Below are 23,258 nucleotides of genomic sequence, written 5' to 3'. Positions count from 1 at the left end.
AGCCAGGAAGTGGCAAAGCTGGATGAGTGGCTTCAGCTGCCATGTGCTTGATGAGGATCTGATTCTGCCCTATCTTATTTGAGCACCTACTGTGGAATAACAGGCAAAGGAAGAAACTCCTCGGAAGAAGGTCACAAAATTTACATCTCCTCTTGCAACTGTAAAGGAGGGTCAGGGCTTAGTCCATGGGAGAGCATCAGAAGGCCACTCTACGGAGGGTGGGTAATGTGATTCCAAGCCAGAGAGGGGGAAAAAACCTTGATGCCGCAAAGAAACAGGAAAGAGTCCCTTGTAGCTGGAGCAGAACCTTCATGAGGGGAAAAAGGAAACAATGGAGCTGGAGCATCAGGCTGGGGCGGGACGGGAAGATGCAGGCCACATGGAGGGGCCGGGCTCTATCCTGGAGTCACAGGCAGTTTTTAAGCAGGAAAGTGGTGTGAGCAGATTTGTGTTTTAGTCAAACAACCAAGGCTGCAGTGAGACAAATGGAACTGAAAAAGCAAGAGGCTGGCAGCAAGGACACAAGAAGTAACCTATTAACTGTTCAGGGAAGGTGATGAAGAATGGACTAGGTACTGGGGGTGGGGATGATGGGAGAAGAGGCAGAGTCATTAATTACACCAAAGGGGGATGGAGTGGCCAGCAAGTCCTAGGAAAATCCTCTGGCTTTGCATGACCCGCTTGCTCAAGCAGGGAACCTGTATGTCATCAGTCTCATAGGAAGGTACCAGCATTCAGTGAGTACAGGGGGGCTTTTAGATGCCCCACTCCCCTACCTCTGTGCCAACATCTGCCCACCCATTCTTTCCTTCCAGCAGGGACCAAAGCTGCCCATCTCCTTCCGGCCTCCTCACAACCACCAAGGAACACGGCTCCTTTGCTTTCAGTTGTAACCACCAACTCACACCTTACTAACTGTCTCTGTCTGGACCACATGCCGCTGCACAGTCCAGACACGCTAAGACCAGACATTACTTGCCAGAAGAGCTCCGTGCCACACTGGTCTGGCACCGTGGGCCAGCCCCAGATGCCAGGGCCCTGCGCTTCACAGTGTCAGCCAAGGGTGTGCAACCGAGAGCTCAGGGAACGGCCAGGGCTAAGAATCAGGCCAGAGGGGATGCATTTGACAGATGAGCTTCCCTCGGCTGGCTAGGGTGTTGTCCTGGAGAGCCAGTCCTCAGTCAGGCACCTGGGCCTTAGGATAGCTAACGGGACTGTGACACAGAGGCCTTGGTGCACACCCCAAGAGTGTCCAGGGTTCCAGGCCACTCCCGACTGGCAGGCCATGTTGTGATGACAGGCCATGGGGAGCAAGGGAGAATCACATGTACACGTGTGGACCAGCACTTGAGAAACAGCTCGAAGCACCAGGCTTCTTCGTAATGTCCCCACATCTGTGCTTGCCACATGATTCAACAGCAGGAAGGGTGACCTTCTGCTGCCTTTTGGGGCTAGAAGATAGAGAGGGATGTGGTAGGGAATTACTCTTATTTAGAGACAGACAGTGGCTCCAATAGGCACAGCAATTCATCAGCCTGTCTCAAGCTATTTTTCAGTGACCCCTTGACTAGCCCCAGTTTTCCCCAGAAACTTCCCTTTCATCTCTTCTCTGGAGGTCGTATCCCCATCTTACCTCATTCATGCTACTGAGGAAAAGTTTTCTTACAGCCAAGCTTCCTGTGATTAAAACAGAAAAACTGGTATCACCTACCTCCCGGACCAGAGTCGCCAGCATGTGTTTGCCGGATGCCTTGCTCACCAACATCCTGAAATATGACTATTTCAAAAGTCAGATCTTTTGGGCACCTATAGCCCAAAAATCTAAGATCCACCTGAGCACCTATAACCACTGCCATTTTGCACAAATTAAGCTCGGATAACACAGCTGGGACTCCAGCCCTGAGCTCTTCCAGACACAGATGGCAGCAGCAGGAGACAGAAAGCCAGAGACAGAGCCCCTACGCAGCCACTTTCCTTATTAAAATCATCTCCAACACCCGCCTGCCCTGAATATCCCTACCACCCGGCTCAAAGTGACTGAGGACAGTTGCCAGATCTCTGCCATGCCTGGGAAGCACCCAGCTACAAACTAGATAAAAACAATCAAAAAAAGAGTCAGCACGTCAGACTCTTGACAATTTTGTCAACAAAGAGTCATTCTCCTTTCTTGGCACATGGGTGTGGGGGGCTGCTGCATGACTGACTCCCTAAAACCTTGTATCCCCAGCTCTGCCATCAGAGTTCCCAGGGGCAGGTATGGAAGGTTGATTTTCCAAATGACACAACACCTCCCACCTTAAATGCTTCCTCCAATGAGACCCGACACCCCTCCCACTGAAAGATGTGTCTATGTGGCCTGTCTGTGAACCTGGGTGGGCCCGAGACTCACTTCCAGGAAGCAGAGGAAGTGACATTGCGTGACTTCCAAGCCAGACCAGAGAGGATGACTCAGCTTGGTCCCTGGAGCACCTGTGCTTGAAGTCTTGAGCCGCCACGTAAGAAGGCTGAGAGCCCTGAGACACCACGCTCCTGGAGGAGCAATACACTGACAACCTCACCAGCCATCCTAGCCTTCCAGGCCTCCCAGCCCAGGCACCAGATACGGACACAAACAAGCCTTCCAGACGATTCCTGCCTTCATCTGCGGCCTCACTCTGAGCCTTCAAATCTTCCCAGCGGAGGCTCCAGACACTGAGAGGCAGAATAAGCCATTCCTACTGAGCCCTCCTTTCCTGACCCCAAATCTCCATGAGTATAATGAAATGGCTCTTGTTTGGGGTGGTTTGTTCTGAGGCAACAGGCATGGAAGCAGCTGGTGACATACTTGTGGGTCTATTCTCAGATCTGCTGCCACCAGAGAAGCAGCTGCTCTTGGAAACACAATTTCAAGAAAAAGTTCCCTTTTATTGAGCATTTACTTTGCACCAGGCACTGTGCTAAGGGCTGATATACAGAATTTCACTTAATGCTCATTCTGGTGCTGTGAGTTAAAACTAGGATTATCCTCATTTGACAGAAGAGGAAATGTGCTCAGAGGCTGAGGACCTTGCCCAAAGTCAGGTCTGCCTGACTCGGAGCCCCTAATACTGTACCACACTCTGCTCTTCGGCCATGCAGAGACAGAAGCTGTTTGTGTAGGGAAGACTCAGTTCCTTACCATAGACGGCCTGGCTTTCCTGTTCAGTAGGCCAGGTCTGGGAATTTCCTGAAGAAGCCAGGTAACAGGGACATGGCATCAACAAACACCAGGCCTTATCTGAGCAGGGGCGAGCTCCCTTCCCTATAAAGGCATTGCTGTGGCCTACCACCCTTTTGGGCTCCCCAGGTGGTGCTAGTGGTAAAGAACCTGTCTGCCAATGCAGGAGACATAAGAGACGCGCCAGTTTGATCTCTGGGTTGGGAAGATCCCCTGGAGGACGGCATGGCAACCCCACTCCAGTATTCTTGCCTGGAGAATCCCATGGACAGAGGAGCCTGGCGGGCTACAGACCATGGGGCTGCAAAGAGTTGGACATGACTGAAGCAACTTAGTGTGCACGCACACACCGCCCCCCACACCCTTTTACTGATTCTCCCTGAATCCCACTCCTTCTTTAAGGTCTCTCCATCAGGGCCTTCCAGAGAATCCTCCGTACCCCTGTCCGTCTCATATACCCCTGGCACAGTATTCCATACGGCTTCATACTGGTCTGGTCGTTGGGGGGTGTTTACACAGCACTGCTCTGAGGATGGGAAGAAGGTGGTGGAAGAGACATCTATGTAGGCATATGATAAAATGACTGACCCATCATATTGCCTACGGCATCGTTATAATAGCAGACACAGCCGTCTCCCGCAAGGACCTGTTGGGCTGAGAATCATCACCCAGGCACGACACAAACGCTCCATGCTCTGCGACCTGCGCTTCACCTGAGGCATCAAGGGGAGAAAGGATTTGAGGGCGGAGGAGGAAGCAGACACACCATAGAGACCCATCACCAGCACCTTGCCAGGGAGGGAGCCCCAGCCACAAAGGCTCAAAACAATGGGAGCTGCCATCTTGAACCGCAAGTCCTTAATCGTCCTAGAAAGCTAAGAGACACAGATTAAAGCTTCCTGTGAGTCATTCCTCAACCTCTCTGCCTAAGTAGGGAGGGACCAACCTCCAGACCTCCTCAGGTAAGACTAGCTTTGTTCTGACTCACCGTCTTCCTGTCGGTGCTATGGATGCTCTCGCTAGTACCTTCCTTCCACCTCCATGCCCACTGGGATGGGTGAGACAAGGCGTGTGCCTGCCTTTCCAGCCTACCTCCAAAGAATACTGTACTTCCTCTGGGATGGAGCTGAAGATCTTCCTATGACGGTAAAACTCAAGACCACATAGATTCTCAAGGTGATGCAGTTCAGTTTCCAGGAGAAAGCCAGCCTGTTCCTTCTTTCTTTGGTACTTGGGAAGGTGGGCATATTGGGCACAGCCAGAAACTGCTGGGAATAAGCTCCAATGCCTTATGTGCTGTTCTTTAGGAACTTCTTCCTTTTTCCTGAGCAGGGAAACTCTTACTCTTCCTGGAAGGTCATTTTCGGTAACCTTCCCATTCCCAGTCACTTCTCCTACATACTACATATCAAATCAAGCACCAAAAAGCTTATGCTGGGCCTAAAACTGGTCAGATTCATGGTCCATCCAACCTAGAGCCAGGCAAATAAGGCCAGACTCACAAGTTAGAATCATGAGGCAGAGATGTGTTCAATGGCCAGAGGAGGATCCTAAAGTAATTCCAAATTAGGTGGACTTGATATTAGGCAGAGGGCTCATATGGTCCACTGCAACACTTCTCAAATCCATTTTTTCCTCCCACTCATTGTCTTTACACAAAGCAGCCCACAAATTTCCTGCTTAAAATTCCATTTTAAAAAATGTTTCTGTTGGGCTGAACATGCAGGATTCTAGTCCTTGTCCCCTTTCCCTGTCCTCCTATCACAAAAGCTCAAAAGTACCAGTAGCAACAGAGTCAAAATTCTCTCTATGAGGCAGCAGAAGGGGACAGCTGGGAAGCTTCACTTATAAGAGATCTGTGCGTGTGTGCTCAGTCATGTCTGACTCTTTGTGATCCTATAGACTGTAGCCCTCCAGGCTCCTCTGTCCATGGAATTTTTCAGCCAAGAACACTGGAATGTGCTGCCGTTTCCTCCTCCAGGGGATCTTCCCGAGCCAGGGATTGAACCCGCATCTCCAGCATCTCCTGCATCGGCAGGTGGATTCTTTCCCTGGAAGGGTTTGGGTGCTACTCCCTCAGCGATCAGTCCTAATCAGGGCAGTAAGGAATGAACGGTGAAAAGTCTACAGCAAATCCCCTACATACAAACCTTCAAGGTGCCAACTTTCAAAGATACGAACGTGTATCTGGTTCCAGCAAGGAACCAGAACCTGTGTCATCAACATCTGGTGTGAGTGAAATTGCAGCTTGCCCTCCATCTCCTACAGCTGAGGATTCTTCAGCTCTCCTATCTTCCACCTCCTTTCCCAGCTCCAGCCAGTAACTCTTCTTGCCCATGTGCTTGATGCCAGACCCTGTATCCTAGCTGTTCTACTTTTCAAGGGACTGTACTATAAGATTAAAAAGCATGATTTTTTGTGCTTGTCTTTTATATACTATTTGTGTGAAAAGTACTATAAACCTATTACAGTACAGTATTATATAGCCGATTGTGTTAGTTGGGTAACTAGGCTAACTTTGTTGGACTTAAAACTGGCCTTATGAACGTGCTCCCGGAAGGGAACTCATTCATACACAGGGGACTCATTGTGACTTCTTTTTCACAGTATTAATCTAAGAATATAAGCGGGTACCACAAAGCATGCCTAGCAATCTGTCTTCCACGGGGCATGGAACTGCCATTCTGCTGCAACACGGTCCGGCTGGTTACACACTCAGCTGCAAAAACAGTGCCCCGGGAAGGCCTGCTTCCCTCCCAGATGACACGGAGCTAGGAGTTGTGACATCTGAACGACCACGAAGGGCTGTGCCATTAACAAATGTGTCCAGACACTTTCTGAATGTCTACATTACTCTTCTGGTTAGAAATTTTTAAATTCCATAAACAAGCATCTGTGAACTTATCTGGAAATCTACAGACTCGTCCCTTGTTTAACCAAACACAAAACCATAACACAAACATAAGCAAAACCAAGATAAAACCAATAGAGCAGAAACTTTCAGAGGCGTCAGAGGCCCCTGAGCTGAAACACTGCAGGATCACCTCCCTGCAACTCCAGATGTGGGGACAATCCACCCCACAAAGCCACGGGATTTGAGTTCAGTCACCATCATTCTCTAGTTCTGTTCTTGGGCAAGGCATTAAACCTCTCAACCTCAGTTTCCTCTCCTATTAAATGGGGGTGATCACCACCTCTGCCTGGAGTACTTAGATACTGTTCCAAATCAAACCCTATAGCACCAAATACAAAATATGATTATTCTCCATCCTAACTCTAAGAATACTGGGGGGTGGGGAAAGTAAAGGGACATGTACTGCTTCATCATGAATAACAAGCCAAGGGAACAAAATCAGATAGTGCCACAGCACATTAATCATCTTAAATCACCGTAGAGAAGCTTTTACTGGGAAAACCTAAGTTGATTTTCCATTACCATCCATGGGACTTGATGGAGTATTCTTCCATGTCACCAGCTGCTATGCACTTGGGACAGACAAGTTATTTAATCCAAATAATTAGGAAGGGTAGGTCTCCTATGGCATTGGGGGTAGGGAGGGGAGAAAAATTGCCAATGGTAATGAGATTACTGATCCACCCCTGGGTCTCCTATATCTAGGTTCAGGTAGCCAGGAGTTCACTGCTTAAGATATAAAAATGTTTTTCAATCTGATTAAAAAACGGGCCAGGATAGAAATTTTTGCTAAGAAGATACACAGATGGCCAACAGGCACACAAAAAGCTGTCCAACATCACTAATCATCAGGGAAACGCAAATTAAAACCACAATGAGGCATGACCTCACACATGTTAGAAGGGCTACTACTGAAAAAAACAAGAAACAACAAGTGTTGGTGAGGATGTGGAGGAAAGGGAATCCTTGTGCACTGTTGGTGGGAATGTAAATTGGTGCAGCCACTATAGAAAACAGTATGAGGTTCCTCAAAAAAATTTTAAATATAGAAGTACCTTATGATCCAGCAATCCCACTTCTGGGTATATATTCAAAGGAGATGAAATCACTATCTAGAAGAGTTATCTCCACTTCCATGTTCACTGTAGCATTATTCACAATTAGCAAGTTACATAAAAAACTATGTGTCCGTCTTTGGATGAACGGATAAAGACGAAGTGTATATATATTATGGAATATTATTCAGCTATAAAAAAAGAAACCCTGCCATTTGTGACAACATGGATGGACCGTGAGCGTATTACACTAAGTGAAATAAGTCAGAAAAAGACAGATACTGTATGATCTCTTTACCCGTGGAATCTTAAAAAAAAGTCAAAGTCATAGAAACAGAATAGAATGGTGGTTCCCAGGGGCTGGGAGGTGGGAGAAATGAGATGCCAGTCAAAGGGTACAAATTTCCAGTTATACGATAAATAAGTTCTGGGGATCTAATGTACAGCACAGAGACTATAGTTAACAACACTGGATTATATGCTTGAAAGCTGCTAGGAGAATAAATCTTAAATGTTCTCACCGCACAAAAACACGGTAATTATGTGAGGTGATGGATGTGTTAACTACTCCTATTGTGGTGATCATTTCGCAATATTTATGCGTGTCAGGTAATCATGTTGTACATCTTAAATGTACGCAATGCTATATGTCAATTATATCTCAGTGAAACTGGGGGCAGAAAAGAAGAAACAAAGTTTTTTTACTGTTTTTTTCCCCCTGAAAATTAAACCACCTAGAAAAACAGTGAATACTGTTATCCTTCTACAGAACACAGAGAAGAAAATGACCAAATTCACATTGGCAAGCAGGAAAGACAGACTTCATTCCTCGGCTCTGACCTCTGGGTCCTGTAAGTTATTCATTGCTGATTCCCTGGTTTGTGTCAAGAGCCTCATGCCACCACTGCCCACCACACTGCCTGGAAAGCCAGGCAAAGTAACTGGCCATTGTCAGGGTCTGGGAGTGGCTGAGAGAAAGAACACAGTCATGAGATTCAGGAACCCCAAGTACATGGCTTTAGGCAAGCCACTCAACTTCTCCAGGTCACAAAAGAAGGCTCCTTTAAGCTCCAACCTTACCAATTGACACTAGAGAAAATGAGGGTCACTGGAAAGTGAAGACTATCTCTATTTCAGTCAACCATGGCCCTTTGCCCTTCCTCTAGGATTCTGAAGATTAACAGAAGGCAGGAACAAAAAAATATAGTAAGTATCCAGACAGTATGTGAACTATGACTATAATGGTAGGAGAAGATGAGGTATATTGAGCAAATCATATATAACCATTAAAACAGCCAGATTTGCACAGTGGAATCCAGGATCACTTTTTTTTTTTCAATCATCATCCTTCTTCCTGTTACACTGCTGTATCAAGCACATCAGGTTGGAAACAAGTTACCAGGATTTGCAGGGAAAGGTCTTACCTACAAGATTCATCACTGACTCACCCTTGCCCCAAGTTTGGGGTGCCCCAACTCTGCTCCCAGGGATGGGCAGACAGACAGAGCCTTCAGAGGTGGGTAATTCTGGAGGCAGACATTAGGCTTCTGACTTTCCAAGCAACTTCAAGGAATCCTTTCCTTAGGGTTCCAAACTCCCCAAAAGTTTATGAAATGGCTATATAAAAGCCGAGGCTAGACAACCATAGGGCAGCTCAACCAGTAAAGGAGTCTGAGTCCATCCAGACAGGAAGTAGGAACAGAAAAGGCAAGATTTCACAGCAAAATTGGAACTGCTGCCAAACATCTGGACTGCCATATGTAAGTCCTATGTTAGGCAGGGTTGGGGAGCGGGGGAGGTAGGAGCAGGGAAAATGGAAGAAGGAAAAACAACAACACTTCTGCTGTCAAGAATCCTAGTGGGTGGGGTATAAATTAGGAGACTGGGATTAACATATACACACTATATATAAAACAGATAACCAACATGGACCTACATAAATATTGGTTCTCCAGTGGTTAGGACTCTGTGCTTCCACTGCTGAGGAACTAAGATCCCATGTCACATGATTTACCCCCCCACCCCAAAAAAACTTACTGAAAAAAAAATCTACAGTGCAATTGGAGAAAATATAAATAAAATACTGAAAATACAAGTATAAGACAAATCATACTCAAAAGTACAAGATCACTAATTGTGGATGTAAATACCAAGGAAATATAGCTGCTGGAATTACAGTACTACTGATCAGTAGATGTATGCACCACTTACTATGTGTCGGGCACTGCTAAGAGATACACCTACCTGATTTTATTTAATCCTCACTTCTACCCAGTAAAATGAGGGAGGTGGGATTATGATTATTCCCATTTTACATTTGCAGAAACTAAGAGAGTACATCCTTTCCTGAAGGTCCCAGCTAGCATCAGAGCAAGGACTCAATGAATGTCACCCAGAACTCACGTGGGTTCATCTCCAGTGGAAAAGGGGGTTCACCTCTCAAGTGTGGGCTCTAAAGGAAGAGAGCTTGGGCCTTGTCTGGAGAAGGTCTCTGGGGGCAAGGGGATTCATGCACGGGAAAAGGCACAGGGCTGGAATCTGTGATGATCAAAACCACAAACATTTCTTGAGGACCTTTTAAGTGCTGGGCACAACCAGATTTGGAAATAAAGCTGCAATACCGAGAAGGAAAAGAGGTACTCATACTCCATTCTCCTTCCAAAAGAAGGCAATAACACTCAAAATAAAATCTCTTTTGCCCACTCTGAATATTTCAGGGTCTCAAAAGAGACCACACCACAAGAATGCTACATTGATTTGGGGAAGCCGGGAGGGGGATGCAAGAAAGGGCATTCCCTTTGACCTTGGCAGCAGACGAAAGAGCGAGAGAAATATATTGCCTTCCTCCTGGGGCTAAAGCATTTTAATTATCAGCTGAGAGGCCAGCAGAGCCATAAAACTGGCCAGCTGTCCCATTCGATCAGGCCAAAGGCCATAACAAGACAAGGCAGCGTTCTCAGGGGGCCAAGCATTGCGAGTTAAGGCTGGGTCTGGAGACAGCAAGAGGCCCACACACAGTAGGAAGGAGCGGCTGGGGATCGATGCCTTCCGTGGCTTCAGCTGAAACAAATCTGCCCGTTTCGGTGGAGAAGGAAATGGCAACCCACTCCAGTACTCTTGCCTGGAAAATCCCATGGACGGAGCCCGGTAGGCTACAGTCCATGGGGTCACAAAGAGTCGGACACGACTTTGTGACTTCACTTTGTTTTTGGTGAGAGGGATAAAACTACCCCTGGCTGACTTGGCAGAAAGCAGGGCTTTCTGGCTGCCTAAATCCCCATACTACTTTAAAAAGGAAACCCAACTAGAGCCTGTGTATACCTAAAATAACAAGGGATAGAAAGAGCGGGGAAAGGGGCAGCCCTTCACTGAATGTGGTTCCAGGTGATACCTTCATGGTAAGTTTCTTCGGTCATGTCCGACTCACTGCGACCCCATGAACTGTAGCCCACCAGGTTCCTCTGTCCATGGAATTCTCCAGGCAAGAATACTGGAGTGGGTTGCCGTGCCTTCCTCCAGGGGAATCTTCCCAACCCAGGGATCGAACCCACGTATCTTACATCTCCTGCATTGGCAGGCAGGTTCTTTACCACTAGCACTACCTGGGAAGCCCGGATGATACTTGGCGCACATCATTTCAGGCCATCTTAAAACAGCACTACTCTCTTTTGTCTTGTCCATGTGTTACAGATGAGAATCCTGGTGCTCCAAGAGACACGCCCAACATCAGGGGCACAAGAAGTAGCCTAAATCCGAGTCTCTCTGACTCCCAGGCAGTGTTCCTTCCGTGAGACCACATGGCTCCCAATGTCAAGCTTAAGGGGGAAATGCTTACTCTTCAAAATCTTCGAGTTTCCCACAGAGAGCAAAAATCCTGGGAAAGTTAGGAAAGAAAGCCAAGTGTGATCCACAGCCTTAACATTTCTCATTTCTGTGTCTCATGGCCACTTCTAGTGTGCTGCACAAGCAGTCTCCCGCACTTTTGTGGGTGATGGGCACAGAGGCACAAGATTAAAACCACTTAAGTGGTCTAGAGGGCTTCCCTGGTGGCTCAGTGGTAAAGAATGCCCCTGCCAATGCAGGAGACATGGGTTTGATCTCTGGGTGGGGAAGATCCCCTGGAGAAGGAAATGGCAACCCACTCCAGTATCCTTGCCTGGGAAACCCCTTGGGCAGAGGAGCCTAGCAGGCTACAGTCCATGGGGGTCGCAAAGAGTCAGACATGATTTAGTGATTAAACACCAAGTGGTCCGGAGCCCTGCCTGAAAAAGCCTTGTATTGTTGATTGAGAGGAGTGGGTGGGAAACCAGCCGCAGAGCTCTGACAGGCCAGGATGCCCCCTCGCTCAGCTCCAAGGACAGAGGTGGCCTGTGACGAGCTGCATCCTGCTTCCAGGAGGAAGGAGGCTGCCCTTGGTATATTCTAAGTCCCTGGCATGATTCATGTGGCCGGAGCATCTTGTCTCAGCAAGGCCATCTGTCACGCTCCGAGCAGCGAAGGGGGAAAGGAGAACCTGTGGGCTCTGGTCAGCTGTTTCCCCGCTGTACTGCTTGGTGAAGACTCCCCATCGGGAGCTCTGGCCCCTGCAATGAACCCAGGAAGCGGGGAGCCTGGGTGCACTGTAGCCTGACTCATATTTAGACAGAGGGTAGGGTCATCATCCACCCTCAATACACACACATTCACACTTTAGATCGTAATGTCAGCCCCGGGAGGGAGGGATTTTAGAGACCATCTCATCCAAACCTCTCATTTCACAGATGAGGAATCTGAGGCCCAGAGAGATGATGAGATGTGCCTGGGGCCACCCAGCCCGTCTGCCCAGGGGGTACCTGGTCAGTGCTCCTTCCACTGCTCCATCCTCTTCTTACCCAGATGCCCAACTACGAAGCTCTCCTTTCGCCATAAACTTCTCTGAGCCTCAGATGAGTATAAGCTGTAACCCTCTTCTCCCAAAATTAGTATGAGCTGTAACCCTCTTAGTTGGGCATCTGGGACCATGCTTGTACCGGGCTGGTTTTAGGTCCTTCTCTGTGACCCCAAAGGGAACTCCTTGAGGGCAGGACCATGTCTGTTATAGTCCCAACACCAAGCACTCAAAATCACATGCCAACGAGAACCATCTCTGCACAGGAGATGGTCACGTCCAGGTGAAAGTGGGAAAGCAAGGCTTCCAGGCAAAGTTAAAGAACTGAGAGGTGCACGGGGCCTGCAGGTCAGACCTCCCAGCCTAGCCCGCTGAGTCACACTCACCTGGATGGTTATTTGCTTCATTTCTGCTTTATTCACTTATGTATTTATTTTGACTTGCAGAATGTGTCTCTGTACCCACAGAAAATGCAACCCATCCACTGAACACAATACTTTAGGACATGCCTGGCAGCTGCTGGCTAACCTTAGAAAGAGACTCCTGCTTAGTACTGACTCCAGAGACAGGCTATCAGGAAGTGGCCAGGTGTGACTTGAGTACAGGAAAATGAGTAGGATTTGAACAGGTAGAGAGATGAGGTGAGGGTACCTCCGAAAGCAAGCTTGTTCCCACAGCAACAGTAAGTGTGATGAGGGACCAGTGGGTGGGAAGTAATACACAGTATATTCCAGGGGAAAGATGAAACTGGCCTGGCTAAAGGGAAAACGCCTTCAGAGGAAGAAGAGGGAGACAGGACAGCAAAGACCCATGAGAAGTTCACATTTAAAAAGAGGAAGGCTAGCTGAGTTTAAGCTGACATTTGAAAAGGCGTGGCTAGTCCCAAACCAAATCCAGTTCATCGCTCACCTCTGCTCTTTCAGCTATGAAATTAAGAAAGAAATTAAGAATGAGTTCTCACAGGTTAATGACATGTGGACGCTAAGGCCCAGTGATCAGAGTAATGTTATTCCTAATTATATAAAACAAAAGCACTATACGAAATAAGTATCAGGGCAGTGAAGCACCCCAGCTAACCCTCAGCAGAGTGCAGATAACAGTGCAGCCATGAGGAGTCAGGCCTGGTCTCAGGACTCGCAGCGAGAACCTAGAGAAACGGCTGCCCATTTTGAGCCTCTTCTTCCTATTTGTAAAATAAAAGACACAGTCTTCACTCTGCAGCATTGCTGTGAAAATTAGATAAGAACCCACATAAAATGCTTAGATAGGGCCTGACCAAAAGAGAACACTCAATAAGCATTAATTGCTTGTTATTATTATTATTATTATTATTTAGAGGTTTGGTGATGATGATTATATATGGGTTTGGTTTAGTTAATATACTGTATCTAAATACTGTACTTGCTGTTGTTGTTTAGTTGCTAAGTCATGTCCAATTCTTTTGCGACCCCATGGACTCTAGCCAGCCAGGCTCTTCTGTCCATGGGATTTCCCAGGCAAGAATACTGGAGTGGGGTTACCATTTCCTTCTCCAGGGAATCTTCCTGACCCATGGATCAAACCTGCATCTCCTGCTTGGCAGGCAGATTCTTTACACTGAGCCACGTGGGAAGCCAAAATACCGTAGTGGAAAACTGTAAAACTTTTAAATATCTTGTGGTAGAAGAATATTTACTTAATAAGAAAGTGGTCACAATTTAGCAAGTTGGCAGTGGGGAGAGAAAGCATGCTACAAGCCATGTTCAGTTCAGTTCAGTTCAGTCGCTCAGTCATGTCTGACTCTTTGCGACCCCATGAACCGCAGCACGCCAGGCCTCCCTGTCCATTACCAACCCCCAGAGTCCATCCAAGCCCATGTCCATTAGGATTTCCTGTGTAAGATTTGGGGCTTCCCAGGTTGCTCTAGAAGTAAAGAACCCGCCTGCCAGTGAAAGAGACATAGATCAATGTAAGAGACACAGGTTCGATCTCTGGGTTGATCTCTGCCAATGTTAGAGACATGGGTTTGATCCCTGGGTCAGGAAGGTCTCCTGGAGGAGGGCATGGCAACCCACTCCAGTATTCTTGCCTGGAGAATCCCAAGGACAGAGGAGCCTGGCAGGCTACAGTCCACAGGATCACAGTCACACACAACTGAAGTGACTTAGCACACACGCACAGTTAAGATTCAGAGGTGAAAAGAAATACGCAAAAATGCAAAAAAAAAAAAAAAAAAAAAAAAAGGAAAAACACACACTGCATTTAGCTCTATGTTCTTCCATGTTTTTTAATGGGAGGAAAGAAGTTAATAACAAAAGTAATACCACTACCTTCACTTTGAGCAAGCCTTTTCATTTTCTATCACCTGATTTTTATACTAATTTTATTTTTAATAGCCCCTATTAAACTGTTATTTTGCCAAATGCCCTTAAGCCAAAAACCTGAAATCCACTTACCTACCCCCAAAAAGGACAATCTTTCCACTAAAAGACCATCTTTCACTAACATCTTTGCTAACAATCAAGTGGCTGGTTTTCCCCAGTGTGAGGAGCAGAGACACATAAATCCACTTTTATAGGCAAGACTTCAGTGAGTAGTTTCAAGAAGAGATGTTTAAGTTAATGATGCACTGCGGTAGCATAGTAGAAACCATCCCTTAAATCAGGAGTCTGAGCCACACATCCCAGCGCCTGGCTGACCTTGCTTTATTGGCTGTATAATGCTAAAAATCTAATAAATATCTAAGAGAACACTTCTTCCCAATGCATGTTCCCAGATTTCATGCTAAGACTGCCAGCAGTTTCCCCACCATCCACGTTCTCTCTCTTCCTTGGTAACAGACCCTGATTATTAGCCAGGCTCCACGCCAACCCTCCACGGCCCCGCGGCCCCTGCGCTAGCCATGGCTAGGGGACTCCATTCTAGCCACTGAGTACACACAGGTGTGTTGTGCTGGGTCTCTAGGAAGCTCACGGGAGACGACTCAGCCACAGGAGCAGCTTCCTCTGTGCTTCTGCTTTTCCTGCTCCTTCAGGCCTGTGACTCTGACCAAATAATTGGCATTTCAGAAGTCATCTTGGATCCTAAGGCAACCCTGAGACGTGGAGATGTTTTAAACAGCCCCGGCCTTCTTTCCAAACACAAATGAATGTATACCTTGTTTTAGCCACTGTTACTTTGTTTTATTTTTTCAAGTTATGTGCATTAAACCAAAACTTACTTCAGACGATACATGAACAACCTAAGATAGTCTATGCTACAAATGTCATAAATAGCACATGACTTTTTTAAACAAATGATCAGAAAATAAATAAAGAAATAAACAGATGATCAGGATATATAAAACCTTTTAATAAATTACTTTTTTACTGAACCTTTTGTAATAGTTAGATTTTATCCCCAGCTATTTCCTTTTTTCCACAAGACAGTCCCCATGTATACGTTATTCCTTTCTCTAGGGGTTCAAAGTCAACTAACACATATAATTCACAGAATTCTGCCCTCACATGACTATGAACAAAATGCAACTCTCTGGAGCTTCTAATAAAAACCAAGCGAAACAGTATCCCCAAGTATCCCCAGGATCCCCAAGTCTGCAAAACACAAAGAAGTTACAACTCTCATTCTGCAGGCAAAGAAATGACGTAACATTTCTAAAATGATTTTCAAGTCGGTACACGCAGCAATGGAATAAGAACAACAGCGTCATCAGGGTTCATATTGGATAAATTCAATCACGGACAAACAGCCACCCACAGACAAACACCAAGGAGTTACCCCAACTCGCATGTGAGATTTACAGCAGGCAACAACATTAGCAACAGTGGACTATGCACATTTCAGGGCATCAACTGTCTTGCTGGGTGAGGTCCTTTAAAATAGTACCCTATGTATGCCCTGCCACCATACACTGTACCTGAAGGTCCCCCTCGGAAATCCTAAAACCCACATTAGGACAAGGACCAGAGTTTTGTCTCCAAGGAGACAGAATGACACTCAGGTTCCCTGCACCTCCTTAGCAAGTTAGTTTTCCCTTCAGAAGAGTCTAGACTTCCGTGCTCGCTTCGGCAGCACATGTACTGAAAGAGTCTAGACTTCCAAACATAAATCAAAAAATGTAAAACCTTGTATCTGCAGCTTGAAATTATACCCAGATGTAAAACTTCATAGAGGAAATTATTAACTTTTACAATCACCCTAGACCAAGTTTTTAAATGGGCTCAATTATGTAAGATTAGTGCACAATGCCTGGTTCACCCAGCATGATAAGGATATAAGAATGCATTTTAAAAAAATTCAGCTTCTATATCACGTTTTCTACCAACACATCTGCTTATTCTCACTCCATCATCCAAAGCAATTTCTAGGTAGAATTTTTTTTTTTTTCTTAAAAAGGAAGTCAGCAGAAGTTTTAACTTATTTTATACATTTATAAAGCTTTTCCTGGTGGCTCAGATGGTAAAGAATCCATCTGCAATGTAGGAGACCTGGGTTCAATCCCTGGGTTGGGAAGGACCCCTGGAGGAGGGCATGGCAACCCACTCCAGTATTCTTACCTGGAGAATCCCGCCCCCCCATGGACAGAGAAGCCTATAGTCCATGGAGTTGCAAGGAGTCAGACACAACTAGGCGCGCACACACATACACATTTAAAGAACAGAATTGTGCAGGAGGGATGACAATAATCATACAGTAAAGAGATAGAATAATGGCAGAAGGAAAAGAGAAACCAGATTTACTTTATGGAACTTAAATCCTTCACATGCATTATATCCATAATACATATCTAATGCTCCATACTCTCACCAGGGGGAAATCTGCTCTTACTAAAGGGGAAGAGGATACATGTAGATGAGGTAAGGGTAACAAATGCTATTTTAAAGTAAGCTGGAAAGTATATTTCTGTATATATGGGCCATATATGCTTTTTAAATGTCTGGGAAAACATGCCAAATGCAATATATACATTTCCAGAAGGAAAACATTATGGGTGATCCTTCTTTCTGTTTATCTACACTTCCTAATTTTTGTAGAACAAAAGCACTTACTACCTACATTATTTAAAACATATTTTTTAAAGTTAACAGATTCACAATAGCATCAACACAAAAATAAGCCACATCTGGAACAACCAGGAGGAAAACAAGGTCTAAAGGATTTCTGGGCTCAAAGCTGAAGGACACAGAGTGTGAAATTCCTGGGACCCCAAACTCCTAACGCCCTCCTCTCTGGACAGGATGCCCAAAGTGACTTTAGGCATATACCACTTAGCAAATTGTATCCTCTCTGCCATGCAGTTTAGGCCAGGGAAAGTCCAAATTACCACACAAAAGCAGCATACTCCCAGGGCCTGCTGATTCAGCCAAGGAAAGAGACTGAAGTTGATACCAACCCGCCATTTAATTATGTCTAACACTTGCTTTACAATCCAGTTTATGGGTTCTAGATGTTTAATAAACAGTTACTTCTCAGTTCCCTGCTATTAAACACTGTGTAGTTATGACAATTAATTAATACCACCTTGAGGCTATCAGGAGAGCTGCAGGTCTACCAGTGAGGTCGTGTTCCCCAAGCTGACACGGTCGCCTGAACGGGCCTCACGGCTTAAACAACACGCCTCCTCTCTCTTATTCCCCTTCTCTGGTGGGAACTCAGGTTGGACAGTTCGGACAGAAATGCAAACAGATGGTATTGGTTTGCTCTATCTATTGTTTCACTGAAGAGGCAAACTCCTTTTGTGTTCAGAAGCACCCACCCTCTCCTCAGAATGGAAAAACAAACCTATGCGTTTTGTTTGAATAGTACATCACAGAGATACGCACCACCAACCATGCCTGCTAATTGGGTTTTTTCTTTTTTTGGTATTTTTCTTCTTTTCTTTTTTTTAGTAATTTTTCCCCCCTTTTTCTTTCTCTTTTTGGCTGTGCCCTGTGGCATGCAGGATCTTAGTTCCCCAACCACACGCTCTACAGTGGAAGCATGGAGCCCTAACCACTGAACCGCCAGAGAATTCCCAAAGGATGGACTGGCTTTAAGCAGAGCATTTCACTGCCCACTAAGATTCCTGAGATATCCACCCCAACCCAAGCTATGGACCGGGTGTGAAAATGATCTCCAGCCCTCCAGCCCCACCTCTCCATACTCACTGTTGCTGGATTTAAGGTCGCGGTGGATGATGGGGACGATTGCCTCATCATGTAAGTAGTTCATCCCTCTGGCAATCTGCACAGCCCAGTTCACCAGGATGTCTGGGGGAATCCTTTTCCCAGATAATACTCTATTCAAAGGCCCTCCACGGGCAAACTCCATGACCAAGCAGAGGTTGGGTTCCTTCAGACACACCCCCCGAAGGGCAATGATGTTGGGGTGCTTCAGCATGGCAAAGAGCTTGGCCTCCTGGCGGACGTTCTCTATGGTCTGGCTGATGTCCTCGTCGGGATCATGGCGAGCTGCTTTCACGGCGACCTCATCCCCAATCCAGAAAGCACGATAGACCTTCCCAAAGCCCCCAATGCCGATAATCTCTTCCAAGGTCAGCTCCGCAAAATCAATCTCTAACACTGAGAAAGAAAAGGCAAAAAGGAGCAAGTCAAAAACACTTGAAAAACACCATTTAATCACCCATCTATCTGGCTGGGGAAACACAACAAGCTGTCTGTTCACTTGGTTTTTCAGTCTCCCCAGAATAAACTCCCCAAGGACAGGAAAAGGGGGTAATATTTTCTCTGTGGCCAGCACGTTATCTTTAGTGACCAGTGCAAAGTAGGTATTCAGTAAGTATTCACGAAATAACTTCTACTTGGAACTTCATGAAGAATACTGTACTGAGAGCAACCATTTTAACCAACAGAAAAACTGGGGGAGATCAATCATTGTGTGGCTTATTCACATTTTACTCTGTATATACTAGGTAGCAAGAAGCATATAATACAGTGCCAAGGCAGACAGACAACAACCAAACTGTAGGGTAAAAGAGCTTTGGTGGTGGTATGATCCGAAGATAAGGGAAATCACTCACTCCCACCACAGGACAGGGATTAAGAGAGTGAGTGGGTAAAGGATTCTCAAGGAAGGAAACATCTGAAATGGGCCCAAAGAATGAGAGGAAGGGATATCATCAGGAAAAGAAGACCAAGGTGGAGAAGACAATCCCGGTAGATGGAAGGTCATGAGCCAGAACATAGGGCATGAAGCACTTATTCACAGTAGACATGACATGGAAACAACCTAGATGTCCATCAACAGATGAATGGATAAAGATGTGATACATACATACAATTGAATGTTACTCGGCCATAAGAAAGAATGAAATAATGCCGTTTGCAAACATGGGTGGACCTAGAGATTATCATAGCAAGGGAAGAAGTCAGACAGAAAGACAAACACCATATGATATCACGTGTACGTGGAATCTAAATTATGACACAAATGAACTTATTTATGAAACAGAAACAGACTCAAAGACAGAACAGACTTGGGGTTGCCAAGAGGGTGAGTGTATTGAAGAGGGATGGAGTGGGAGTCTGGGGTTAGCAGATGCAAACTAGTATATATAGAATGGATAAATAACAAGGTCCTGCTGTTCCTACAAGGGAACTGCATTCAGTATCTTGTGATAAACCATAATGGAGAAGAAAATAAGGAAGAAAGTAAGTATATGCATAACTGGATCACTTTGCTATACAGCAGAAATTAACACAACATTGTAAATCAACTCTACTTCAATAAAGAGAAAAGGGGCGGGGGGGAAAGAACATGGGCATGAAGGTATGTAGCCTATCAGGAATTTCAGGGAGTCCAGGGCAGCTGGATTGTATGCATTAGGGTAGATGAGGCTCAAAGTCTTGCTGGGGTCAGACTTGTGACTTAGAAAGGAAACCAACTCTGGCAGCTATGTGAAACATAATAACAAAAGGGACCGCTAAGGAGACCACCGCAGTAATCCAGGTACACAAGCACAAGAGTCAAATCTCAGTAGCCGTGAAGACTGGAAATCAGGAAAAAAAATCAGGAGACCTTCAAAACTTGGTTTTGCCAGGACCTGGTGATTAAAGTGTGCGAGAAAGAGGAGTCTCTGAGGCAACATCTTACTCCCACCACAGTTCCATCCCTGAGGTTCCCAGTGTTACCCCCACCCTCTCATTTCCCATCCCAAATCCAGAGTTTGAATCTACCATACTTGACTGTATCTTTAGCTGTTTGGAAAGACTTCCATGGATAGGGAATAATAACCACCAGTGATGATGAATCTTGAGTTAGATATGGTGTTCTGTACAAGTAAAGTGCTATTTCATGTTTCTCTCATGAAAACCCTATTCTCTGTCATCTCAGTCTCTTTCCTTGTCTTCACCCAGATGACCCAGCTGGCCTCGGGTCTCAGCTTAATCTCCTAGAGGAACTTTTCCTAACCCCTCTACTAAACGAGGCCAGGCCCCCATCAAGCACTTCCATAGCAGTCTCTATTGGCAAGACTCATCAAGGTTATAATTACTTGTTCAATGCCTATTGTCCTACTAGACTGCAAGATGCAAGAGGGCTAATCCTCTCTGCCTGACACACCATTGTCCCTTACGTGCTGAATATTCAGCTGGTGACCAATAGACAGTAAAGCAAAATGGGGAGAATCTACTTCAGTATGAAAGAAATCAAACTCAGATCTGTGAGGGAAAACTGGAACTGGACCTCCTGAAACAAATACAGAGAATAGTCACATTGCTACAGAAGAAAAAATTGAACACAAAGATCACATATTTCTGAACTCTTGGCAAGACCAAAAGAGGAGATGCCTACTGCAGACTGTTCTTTTCTATTCTCAGCCAGCTCCACAATGTCTCCATTCTCCATTCAGACATTGGTGGTGCTCAGAACTAGGTTCCTGCTCAGTTACAGCACTTCCATCCTATCAAAGGCTAATATTCATTTATATTTTGTAATTCACCTGGCAGTCTGCACAAAGAAAACTCTTAGGAAGTTAGTCAGACTGCCTTGAAGTCTACAAAATATGTGGCCCATCTGCACCCTCAAAGTTCCAATTGTTCAAGATTATCACCTCAGTAACCAACACAACATTGTAAAGTAATTTTCCTCCAATTAAAAAATAAATTTAAAAGTTTTATGAGAACAAAAGTAAATAAATGACAGCAACAACAAAAGATCATCACCTTATCTAACACCCTTCTTGAAAAATAAATGGTGGGTCCTGCAGACTAATAATCTACATCCATTCTACAATCCTCCAGTATACCTTTCAGTACTACAGAAGCTGGAAAGTTTAAAAACTACATTTCCCAGACTTCTTGACAGAGTGCTGGTTCAGCCAATGAGATGCACAAGATTCAGAAGGCAGAAGTGATATGGAGACCATCTCCTTACTGCTTCTCCTGGTAAGCAAGGCTGTGGAGAAATGGGTTTTCTATAATATCATGTCAGTGTCCAATTATTTGGCTTCCCAAGTGGCGCTAGTGGTAAAGAATCTTTCTGCCAATGTAGGAGATTAAGAGACATGGGTTCAATCCGTGGGCCAGGAATATCCCCTGGAGAAGGAAAGGGTACCCTATTCCAGTATTCTTGCCAGGAGAATCCCATGGACAGAGGAGCCTGGTGGGTTATAGTTCATGGGGGTAGCTTATTAGTTTTGCAGATGTGGAAAGGAAAGTTGCAAGGCCAAGTAGTCACCTAATCTCCAGACAGCAACTACAACAGGGTATTGGAGAAGTCAACTTCAATGGCAACTCCTGATTCTGTACCTTCTCAGAGAAGCAGCAGTTTGTCTGGTGGGCCAGGTCTGCAATGGACTGGGGAGTTGGTCCCATAGTTCTAGCCAAGAGCCCCTTCTCCCTGCCCTTCCAACAAATCTACAAGCACCCAATTTCTTCTACTAAATTGTTTTCTGTTTAAAGTAGTTTGAGTGTTTTTAGGTCCTAAAATGAATCCTGACTGATTATTAATTCTTGTCTTATCTATTACATGAATAAGAAAAAACATGCGTACATCAAAAAGAGATTAGAACCTTCCTGGAGAAAACTGTAAGTTATGTTAGGAATCCCTTGGTCATGGAGGGAGCACTTTTTTTTTTTTTTTTTTTTTTACCAGATTTGTCATGGATAAAAAGGTAGGTGCCTATTTAATAAATGCACATTTACATATCTTATTCCTCAGATATCTGAGTGATCCTTAAGGAAATTAAGTGCTGTATTTTCTTGTGTATCCACCCTCTTCTTTCCTCTGGTCTGAAGCATAGTTGTGAACACACAGGAGGTGTTAAATATTTATTTAAACATTTATCATCATTATTGAGTCACTAAGTCATGTCCAACTCTTTGCAATCCCAGGGACTGTAGCCCACCAGGCTCCTCTGTCCAAGGGATTTCCCAGGCAAGAATACTGGAGTGGGTTGCCATTTCCTTCTCCAAGGGATCTTCCCAACCCAGGGAATGAATCCATGTCTCCCGCATTGGCAGGCAGATTCTTCACCACTAAGACACCAGGGAAGCCCCTTATTTAAACATATGAGGACTTAAAAGATGTGATTCTGAACGAGGGTGCTGAAAGGACAGCTCCTCTGATGGCATTTCACAGAAGACAGAAAACCTCTGTGGGGAAGGCAAAGCCCTGATCTCTCTCTCTCTCTCTCTGTGTAGAACATAAACTCTCATGTTCTTGCTATTTAATCAAGGAAATATTTTGACCAGCCTTCAAGAAGAGCATAGAAGAGAACTTACAAGCAGACAGAAGACAGAATAGTGGAGGATGTGGGGAGGCTCCTCTCCTTTCTCTTCCCTGTTAGGAAGTCCTTGTGGATAGAAACTAGACTATCACTGCAGCTGAGAGCATGTGGGACTCCTTCCCTTCCCTGCTCCAGTAAAGACCTGGTTTAAAGTAAGAATCAGGTCAAGTCTCATGCAGCACATATTTCAGTTTCTGTGGAAGAATATTTCCAGGAATATCAGGAAAAAATCCTTATTTCTTTCAGTTTTGGAGCCAAGACATTATTCCCTCTCAAATGTATCTTTAGAAACTAAACATATAGGCACATTCTGATGAGTTTGGGGTAAGTGAATAGTACACACATCACTCATTTAAAAATCTTAAGTACATCTGAAAATACACCCTTATATTTCTAGTGAGTGCAAGACAAAGAAATGTAAATCAATCATATCCTTAATGTATGCCCTGCTTGAAAACAAAACAAGTCTCCTGTAAGAGAAACGTTTTCTCAATACCTATGGTTATAGATTTCCAAAGATG

At 45.3% G+C, this 23,258-nt stretch overlaps 1 protein-coding gene across 1 annotated transcript in view; it reads right to left on the bottom strand.

The window, feature by feature from the left end:
* The window catches only part of MAP3K9 (mitogen-activated protein kinase kinase kinase 9), an 83,075-nt gene that overhangs the window by 56,598 nt on the left and 3,219 nt on the right, over window positions 1-23,258 (bottom strand). Inside the window, exon 2 of the mRNA XM_061156775.1 lies at window positions 18,158-18,571. Coding sequence (XP_061012758.1) covers window positions 18,158-18,571 — 414 coding nt within the window. The remainder of the gene's footprint in view (window positions 1-18,157; window positions 18,572-23,258) is intronic.

This window comes from Dama dama, chromosome 12 (genome assembly GCF_033118175.1).
Source record: "Dama dama isolate Ldn47 chromosome 12, ASM3311817v1, whole genome shotgun sequence".
In the NCBI taxonomy this organism is placed as follows: Eukaryota; Metazoa; Chordata; class Mammalia; order Artiodactyla; family Cervidae; genus Dama; species Dama dama.
The sequence above is the reverse complement of the archived record's forward strand: the minus strand, read 5'-3'. Positions and strand labels throughout refer to the sequence as shown.